General features: G+C 29.7%; 1 protein-coding gene across 1 annotated transcript; it reads right to left on the bottom strand.

The window, feature by feature from the left end:
* Positions 1–263: 263 nt before the first annotated feature.
* Glo1 (Glyoxalase 1) lies at positions 264–6578 on the bottom strand (the record flags this gene model as incomplete). The annotated part of the gene is given in 5 exon segments (XM_014428389.3): positions 264–592; positions 1843–1932; positions 4268–4335; positions 5338–5561; positions 5636–6578. Coding segments are annotated over 5 exon segments (546 nt in total). The 3' UTR covers positions 264–500.
* Positions 6579–10861: the final 4283 nt, after the last annotated feature.

The following is a 10861-nucleotide window of genomic DNA, read 5'->3' as shown; positions in this document are numbered from 1 at the left end:
CATTGAATGGTTTCTTATTGCATATGGTCATTTAGTGCTACACATAGCCTGTCAGGAAGGTGGCTCACACATTGTACTACAATGTCAGCAAATAACAATAAAAAACTAAACACAAATTTTTAATCACTTCAACTAAAAACCAGATAATATATAACAAAATTAAAAGTGTTAGCAATGGTTAACAGAAAATTTAACAATAAAATATATAAAAACAGGTATGCAACTACAATGTAATTTGATAAAATTAGACAAAAAGGCAAACAGCAAGAAAATACTCATTTTAATGAACAGTTACAAAAATAGGTTATTTAATGAGAAAATATTGTATCTATTTACATATACTTTGAATAAAATATGAATATAGAATACCCCTTTCTTTTAAATAATAAAATAACAATGAACAAATTAAACAAGATACATAAAATATTATATAAAATGAAACATAAATTAATAAAAATTATATAAAAAAACAAGAAATCTAGTTTCTTCTAGTGCAGGGATCAGTTGGTAAGTTCAGCTACAGTACCAGATGAAAATATTTCTATCCAATAACCATCTGGGTCTTTTATAAATGCAATTCCTTTCATTTTTCCTGTTTAAAAATAAACAAAAAAATTCATTAAAAATTAATAAACATATTAATAATAGATAGATAGATGGATATATTTTTTATTGCTTCTAATTTACTATGTAGCCATGAAGTTTGGTCTGAACAGTGTTGATAGAGGTTTCTCTCTATTATATAAAAAAGTTTTTACTGATCACCGTGTAATATTTTATTTTACTACATATAAGGTGGAATAATAAAAATAGGTCATAAAAATATAAAAAGAAAAAATAACAGTAAAGTAAAAGAATAATATTAAAAGTTCTTAAAATTGACATTTCTTTAGATGGCAATAATGTGATATATGTGATGCTATTTTAAAAACAACCAAATTAATCCTTATTAATTCTTTATGTATAAACATACACCTACAAATATACAATCATTTTAAAACTAAGTATTTGTATTGGTGAAGTAAAAAAACAACCATGAGAAAGTAAAATAAATTGTCTAAATGTTCAAAACACTTCTAAGATCGAAAATACTCTCCAACAATAATTCACCTGTGGATCATCAATATGTATTGAGGTATCTCTTTCAACGAGTCTCCAGAAACGAGCATTCTTGAATCGAGTGCTTCAAAACATTGGAGATGAGTCGGCTGCACTACTTACACAATTCATGAGTTCTTTTAACATGAGTAATGTACCCATGATACAATTCAAGGTAATCATTACTCGAAACTCTCAATTGACTTACTGTCTGTTGCTTTCATATAGAAACTATACATTTTAAGTAATTTTGAGGTTTTTGATAATCATTTCATCTCTAGTAAGTTGTACTGAAATTTGTGGAAAAGAACAATAATGAAAGCTCTATTCTACAAGAATTTCTTTAAAAAAAGCTTTATTTTTGTGACACTTCTCTCATGAACTTTCTTTCCTAGTTCCATAAATTTTATATACATGTATATATTCAATACTTATCATAAAAATTAAATAACAGCTAATATACAACTATAAGAAATTTAATTAAGCAGAAGGGCATTGAACTTTGCCTCTGGTTTCTGGATCTCCCCATCTCTTTCTTTTATAGAAAAGGCATATCTAATGGGTTGTCATTCAGAGACATATATAAGTCAGCTTTGTGTATTAATGGCAAACAAATGTAAACATCAACGTCTAAAACATTTAAATTCAAACATTGATGTTACCAATACATTTTTAAAAAAACATAGATGTCTGTTACTTACCATATCTATCTGTAACCATATTTACAAAAAACACAGTACTTACCATCATTGGGCTTCTTAACAAACTCTACTCCAAGCTGTTCAAATCTTTCACAGGCCTTTTCAACATCGTTTACATGGATTCCAATATGGCCTAAAAATCAATGATATTATATTTTTTTCCTAAGTATTCAAATAGACTTAATATTTATTTCCATGAAATACAGGAGAGCATGGATTTTCTATTTATTTAAATAGATCTTATTTATAAATAGTTGAATCTTATTTAAATAAGAAGCAAACTTTATGTACACTTTATATTGTGTCGCTCTGAAGGGCTGCTATCATGCTGAAACTGCCACATATTTGTTTTATTTTTAATGTAATGAAAAATGGTTAATTAATGATGATTAAAGCTTCAGGAAAAATTTACATAATTTTTTTACATCTATTGGATAAATTTTAGAATTTACAAAAGAAGAAGGGTGGATTTAACAATGAATATCTTATATAATTAATATTCATCATAATTCATTACGCATCTTTAACTTCCATTATTATGATTTTTTTTTAACTAACAATTTATTAACTTAGATGGCTACAAGATCTATTTTCCAAACATCAGCCTTCAATTATTTTGAAAATGTAATATACACATTAATAATTTCATCTTTAAATTTATATATTTGCTATCTTTATATATTTTCTGTTTCTACCATGGTTCAGTATGGACTGGACTAAAACCAATGATGAAATATAATTTTGCTAAGCATAACTAAACAACAAAATTTATGAACAGAAAAAGTTTATATAAAAAGAAACAGAAATATGTAAATGAGTGAACATGTTCAAAATGTTAAATAAAACAGAGTTGTGTGAAGAATAAGTATTCATGTGTTTGATGTTTCTTTGAAATTATATACTAAGTAAAAACCTTTGAAAAAAATTATTTGTGGAAATTAATATTTCATTCACAATCATTATCTTAATCTTTGTCATTATCAATAAAACTCGTAAATAAGCAAAAACCAACTCTCTTTGTTTAAGCCATTGGGATTCATTCTAAATTTAATTACCTATAGAAATAAATATCTGTCTTTCACTATCAGTACTCAGTTTGTCATTGGTTTTCCATAATATGGAGAGAGAAAAACTTAAATGCAGGTATAGCTGAGCCATTTTGGTCTTATGGGGAAGGTCTACTAATGGTCTAGACAGGAAAAATGAGCAATCAAGAAACTCTGTGATCAGGAATGAGCATTATTGTTGATGATAAAGATTTACCTGAGAGAGCAAACATGGTTTAACATTTTTTAAGTAACAAGAAATCAGGCCTATATGGCTTGCTCATCCTGCATGAACCCAATCAAGCATGTTTTGGAAGATCTCCAACACTAGTTACAAATGTGTTCACCTTGTCCAGATAATTTGGATCCATAAACAGATGCATTAATAGAGGAATGGGCCTCTTTCCTTTGACTTTGGAGTGTTTGAGCCATATGAATAGTATGAAACATCAATGCGAACTTCTGATTCAAAACAAAGAAGGTTCCCCACTAAACAGGTTTAAAATACTGATGATACTGAGTACTTATAGTACTAATGAGTACTAATGGTGAACGATAGATGATTATTGCTGTAGGTAGTTATATTCATAATGAATCCCAATGGCTTAAACAAAGAGTTCGTTTTTGTTTATTTAAGTGTTTCAATAATAGTGAAAGATTATGATAATGATTGTGAATAAAATATTAATTTCCATAAATTGTTTTTTTTTTAGGGGTTGTTAATACTTTTACTAAGTACATAATTTCAAGGAAACATCAAAAACTTGAATACTTATTCTTCACAAAACTCTGTTTTATTTAACATTTTGAACATGTTGACTCTTTTACAACATGTTTATATATTTCTTTTTAAATAAACATTTTCTTTTCATAAATTTTATTGTTTGGTTATGTTTAGCAAAACTGTTTCTAGTCCAGTCCTCAGTCCATACTGAACCATGGTAGAAATAGAAAATATATCAAGATAGCAAATATATAATTTTAAAGATGACATTGTTAATATGTATATTACATTTTCAGAATAATTTAAGGCTGATGTGTGTAAAATAGACCTTGTAGCATCCTAAGTTTGACAGTTTGAAAATTTGTTTTTTATTGAATGAACTGATAAATCAGAAAAACTAAAGAAGCAATTCTGTATAAAGTTAACTCAATAATTCTAGTCCTAAAATTATGACGTAGCATAGAAAATGCCTTGGACATCATATTGTTGCTTTCTGGGGAAAATAAAATTATATTAATTTGATTTAATTTTAAATCCATTCTGCTATTTAAGAACTCAACATCTTCCAATTGACGTACAAATCAGTTCATATGATTGATGAATGACTTAGAAATTATGATTAGTACCATTATTTACAAATTAAACCTACATAAATAATTACATTTCAGATGAAATTTTGAAAAACATGAAGAACTTACCAAATCCCCTTGGGTCAGTATTACCATTGTGATAATTGACATCTGGATCATTTTCAGAGCCCCAATTACTGGAAGAAAAAAAATTGCCTAACATGAACAGAGATAATAGAAAAAATAATGAATAAAAATGCCTGACTAAACAAAAAAAATATCTTAAACTTTAATGAAAATCAATTACATTACATAACTATATAGAGAAAATACAATATCATCAAATCTCAAATAATTTCAGAATTATTTTCCTACTGATTAAAATATTAATTTAATAAAAGTATAAATAATACAAAAAATACTAAATTATTGAGCCCTGTCTCACAGAATCAAGATCATCGTCATAAAACATATAATCCACCTTTAGCTCCGAGACCAGGGTAGAAAAATAAGGGGTCAGAAAGGCAAAGGAAACTTCTAGCATGGGAGTGTGCTTTCCACCAGATATAGATTTAAGAGTATGAGAATGGGTAGGGGTGAATTCATACCAATCGGTAAATTTGCTGTATGAATAGGACAAGGTGGGGGGCATATTTAAGTAGATAGGAATCAAAAGATGGCAAGGACAGTTTGCCCTGGACAGGACATACTGAAGAAAGATGACAAGAGGGGCCAGGTCCTTACAAGACAATACTACACCAAACAAACAAATAAAAAAAATTGTATACATAAGAAATAAGAAAACTGAAAACGTTTTAGTAATCAAAATCTACTAACGTATAACATTTTATGGACTAAAGGATAGCTGATATTTAATTTCCAAATTTTCATTTTCTTATAATCAATATTTCATTACATTTTATATATCGTCAAAAACTAAAGATACTGCTATAAGAATTCTGTTAATGGAACTAAGAAATCTAATATATTCATAAACATTGCAGGTTCGATTTCCACCTGGGTTATTCAATATTCATTTCACTGTGACTCCTTGAAATGAATCTTGACATTCCAATTCTAGAACTGAATAGGTATTCAATAGGAGGCTTTAACCATGAAAAAAAATAATAGTAAAAACCTAAGCTCATCAATCCCTATTTGGACTTCAAAAATTATCAAATTAATCTAAAAATACTTACTGGGTTAACTCTATTGTAGCCTTCCTTGATAAGGCCCACTTAGTTCTCTCAACATTATCAGAAGGAATATCATTTGGGCTCTCATAACCCATAAAATACAGAGTAAATTTTAAAGGAGCAATATAAATTTTCTGCAATAGCTTCATACCTAACACTCCTGTATAAAACGGTATGGTTTTTCTCGGATCCTTGATCCGATACATTGTTTGCTGCATAATAAAATCCTGCCAAAAAAATATAATTATTCTTTAACTTTAAAAACTTGGTTCACAATACAATACAAATGTAAAATTGTTACTTTAGTAGACTCATCAGAATTTTGACATAAGGCTTGGGCTTCTTGATTAGACAAACCAACAGAATCCCCCATAATTATTAATTTTTTTGAAGAACCACCTTCAAACAATTTCAACTGAAGTCACAAACCGGCTTCAGATTACGTAACCCTAATCAATGAACGAATTTCAGCTCATAGGCAATCGATATCACGAAGGAGATAAGAATAACTCAACTGTTTTAATATCTTAAACCAGGATACCGTTATTCGGATGGGGAGAGCATTTATGAATTAATCATGTTATATTAGCAAATAAAATTGAAATTAGATTATTCAAATAACAGCTTCTCCACAACTTAGAATTCGTACGCCAAAAGAATGCTTCTCTGTACTCGTTAACAAGGCAAAGATAACTAAAGCGAATTGATAAGAAACCAACAGATTCCCTCAAATTCGCCTTATCTTACCCAACTATGCAGTCTATTGCCGTCATATGAACGCTAGAAGTTGCAATAAGTTTAACGTTACCGTTTATCTTCTTCCAAGAGTAATTAGAGTGCTACGTCAAATAATATTTGGTTAAATTATTTATAATAACGTAAAATAAGACCATCAATGTTACTCAATATGCAGCTTTTGCATGTTCTAATAAAAAGATAAATAGCAATCCTGGGATAACGTGTTTGTTATTTACAAGTGATTATAAATTATAATCCGATTACTTATCTAGGTATTAAGCGATAAAGAATCGAGAAAACCTTTATAACGAAATTTTAAAGCTGCTGATCTTAGCTTAATTTACTCAGTTAATTTTAAAGAGGATGATTAAGTTAAGTCATCTTCACATGTTACTAAATTAAAGAAAAGGACAAAATACATACATTTTCCAAGAAATTCAAAACTGTTAAGGTGAGTAAGAGAGCTTATAACATCCAACATTATTGATTAGTTAAGGAATGTGTATCTGGCAAAGATTCTTTAGTGGCATTCAACTGAAAAAATTGCGCTAGCTATATAATTAACCAAACTTCCTAGGGAACCTCTCCAGTTGAAGTCAGATGAGCAGTATCAATATCCCACTCTCCTTAAAATAAAAAAAGGAAAAGTGAAGCCAAAAAGAACTGTCCACGGCCTCGTAACTAGGTTCACAGTTAATAGGAATTTCTCGCACTAATGTAATTAAAAGAGAAAAAAAAACGTTCTTTCAATTGTAAAGATAATATAAAATATAATAAACACTATTTTCCGTAAGTTGGTTTATTCTTTAAGCCATTTTCGAGGAATTCGTACTTTAGTCAAACAATTTATCCCGAACTCAAAAACTGTTACGCTAAAAGATTCTCAAGGCTGCTGGTGGTCGGTCCCGACTCCTCTCCTACACCTTCTTTACCACGCCAATATGTCCGCCTTTTTGACTTCCGTTTTCTTACCAGCTTACCCTCTCCATTATACTCCTTAAACGCTTCAAATCGGTATCTTAGCAAGAAGCTTGGAGGAAGCAGTATAATGAAGAGAGTAAGTGGCGGAAAATCTGCCCTCTTTATCTACTCCATCTGTAGACGTGACAGAGAAGGAATAGGAGACATATCTCCAGTTGCCTTCTTTCTCTGTAAGAGTTATTGAGTTTCGCATGAATATCTTGATTAAAGCACCTATTATTACTTCATTGTGGAAGAACCAAATGACTAAAAATAGTATATAATATATTTTATTTTCAGTTCATATTTGCGATTAAAAGAGCGTTTTTTAAGATAATTACATCAAGGCAGGAAATTACTGTTTACCTCAAAGTGAACCTAGGTACCAAAGCATGATATACTCCCCTCGTTTTGGCTTCACTTCCCATTAGAAGGAGAGTATGGTATGCCATTCCCTGTCAAGAAGGGGTCCTTTTCAGTGGAGACGGTTCCTTTTTAATTAATCATCAAATAGTATATAAGGAGAAGATGGTTGGGGATACGGTCACAGAATAACACAAATAACTTTAAAATTTATTTCAGCGTGTCAGCGTTTCGGGCAGAATTTCTAGCCTTCATCAGAGCTAAGAACAAAAACAATATAACAACCAGTGAATAAAAGGATATATTGAATGATCACAAAATAACTAGCATTATGGATATATAAATAGTGTTAACAGACACGAATAGTTCAAGTATTATAATAAGATAAAGGCTGTATGAGAAGAGTAAAATGAAAATTAAGTAAGAGGAAAGAACAACTAATAAAATACATATGAAAATATAGTTAGTAAATATAATATAAAATTAAAACTACTAAAAATAAAGTAATGGAAAAAGTGGAAAATAAAACATGTGAATAGAATAACAGAATTAAGTATATAACAACATAAAGTTATATACTGCAAAGAAACAAAGAAATAAGAATATTTTAATTTTAAAATAATAATTTAAAATTAAATTATGGAAATCAAAGAGAAAGAAAATATATGCATGTAATCAATGAAATAAATAAACAAACTATCAGAAAGAAACAAAATATAAAATTAAGTAAAACAAGTAAGTAGTAGATAAGACAATAATAATATGTGGTGAGCATAACTAATGACGTGGGTTAAGAAAGATAAGAAAATAATAGAGAAGGAGAAGGGTGAAGATGAGAAAAGAGAAAATTATACGTAAAACACCAACCTGCTTGGAAGAAATAGAAAATCCAAGTAAGATGGCGCGTGCAGTGTCATTCTGAGATTAAAAAAATACGTTGGAATGATGATGAAGCTACCGGATGGTCCAGAATATGTTACAAGTTACTCGGATGGGTAAAAATAAGATTCCCTGTAAAATGGGATAGTAAATAATAAAACATTGCCACATTTTAAACCCACACACTATAAATAAAACACAACAACTGGAAAGTCGCAGCCAGCTGGCCCGAGCTCGGGGCTTCAAAATTGTACGGGGTCTCTTCTACTCAGTATTTCATATGTTTCCACACTTGCTCTGCACAAGTATCAGAAGGCATTAGACAATGTGTTTTCAACAAGGTTAGGTTAGCTAGACAGGATTAGGTGTGTTTTAGGGTCAATCTACAAAACGGCTACGTTCAAGTGTTAGCGCCTTGAATCCCTACTGGATGGTATCTGCAACCTATAGGGTATTTTCCTACAGTCGTGCAGGGGACACAAGGTTTAAGGGTATTCGCCAACAGTTGAGTGGAATATAGCAAGTTCTGAAAGATCGCATAAAATTCTTGTATAAGGACAGATTGCTTAAACCAAAGACAGTAACTGTTGACAACACAAGATCCAATATTGGGAAATCCAAAAAAATACATATTATTACTTCTATAATTAGATCTCAGCAGTTGACTCCCTCTCAGAAGAGATAAACAAATACCACAACAGATCCTTTTCGGTACATGACTGAATACTAACTTATAGCATTTTGTATAAGTGAGTTTGAAACTTCTTATCTTTGGAGATTAGTTTGATGTTAGTACCCTGGATAAAGAATGGGTAGGTAAATCAAAAACCGATTCTTCTAAAAAAAAACGTAATCCTAAGTGATTCCACGAAAAAAAAAAAACATTTCATGGAGTGATTTCCGACACCACATGAAATCCGGCAAAAAACGGCAGATTCTTTATACAGGAGAGTCAAAGGATTGGGGATTCGACACTTGTGGGTTCATCTAGACAGCAGACTTTCATGCACTCCAACTGCAGCTTTGCCAAATGTCATTTACCAGGCAGATGTTATTCAACATTAACGTAGACGTTATTTGGCGTTTTTCAACAGCCAAAGATAGCTAAGTTCTTCATTTAACAAAACCTGTCAACTTTAAAGGTATATAAATTGTAAAACATACAAGTCTGCTTCTACCAACTAATAGTCTACGAACCTTTGCAGCAGATGCTCATCAAAATAGATCGTACAGTGGAAATACTTTTTTTTTTTTTAACGCCCATTGATTGACGCTAATAAACATTAAATAATATGTTATGATAATTACCAGTACCATTTCTACCCTATGAACTTACATAAGTAGCCTTTGAAGAATTTATCCATAATTTAAATCTATCCTAAATCCATGATTTTGCAACTTACCACTTGCTTGTTAATGTTCATTTTTTTTTTTAATGATGTTACTTTTCAAATATTAAATAGATTAATGATTTTAACTGGTATAAATATATTAATGCTTAGTTTGATTAATTTATTGCATTAAAGCCTAGAGACCTGAATAGCTAATATTTAAGAGTATATGGCCTTAAAAAAAAGAAGTAACTTATATTAACACAACTATAGACAAAAAAAAACTTTTTTTTTTAGAAAATCCATGTTAACTTATTTCATTTAGAAGTTTTAACTCTTCTTTTAAGCAATCATTGGAGGACCTCAAAGAAGATTGAAACCATATGTATTGTGCTTTGAGTCATAATTTTATTTTATTTTTCAAATAATGAAGAATATAGTCAGGATTGTGGTCAAAAAAGAAAAAAAAAACAGTTAACTATTTATTTTTCAATGGTCCCCCATGTTGTAGATCTTCATCAGGGCTAAAAAGATGCAAAAACAACTAAAAAGATTTATTGATATATATATAAGCAAGTATACTTGTTTGTCTGTCGTCTTGCAAGCCATCCCTAATGAAGGCAAGAAATTCTGGCCAAAATGTTGGCAATAATAAATAATTTTTTAAAACTTATTTGTGTTATTCTCTGACTGCACCCCCAACCATCTTCTCCTCATAATAAAAATTTCATTTCATTTTTAGTCTGAAAGAGAAGAAATTAGGACATTTTTGTTGTTTTTTATACTAAGCTATTTTTTAATAAAAATAAATAAATAAGGAATAAGGTTAAAAGAATCAATTCACATTCTATCCTGGATACTATACAAATTATTCAAAACTCACTATACATTTACATAACTAAAATGGCTGTAACAACCTGCAAAAAGCATTTAGAAAATTTAAAAAAATGAACATCCTGTATCTTAAAAAAAAAAGTCGTTTAGTAGCATATATGCGTTTAAAATTGATGATACATAAGCTTGGATTTGTTAATTTTATACCAGAGGAAACTGAAAAAGGAGATGGGCCACTAGACATTATCTGTCAACAGCATTAGCTGAATAGAATTCAGAACCTGACAACCATAATTATTTATCTCAAATTTAAAGAAGCTTTGTTATAATTTAAATATTAATACAAACATAAATAAACAGACAACAAATAAAAAGGGAGACATAAAACATTACACAGAGTTCTGTTAGAAGTAAGATCAATG

The sequence above is a fragment of the Halyomorpha halys genome, unplaced genomic scaffold, assembly GCF_000696795.3.
Source record: "Halyomorpha halys isolate HHAL.00 unplaced genomic scaffold, Hhal_1.1 Scaffold33.1, whole genome shotgun sequence".
Taxonomy (NCBI): Eukaryota; Metazoa; Arthropoda; class Insecta; order Hemiptera; family Pentatomidae; genus Halyomorpha; species Halyomorpha halys.
This window is presented reverse-complemented; position numbering and strand designations above follow the sequence as displayed.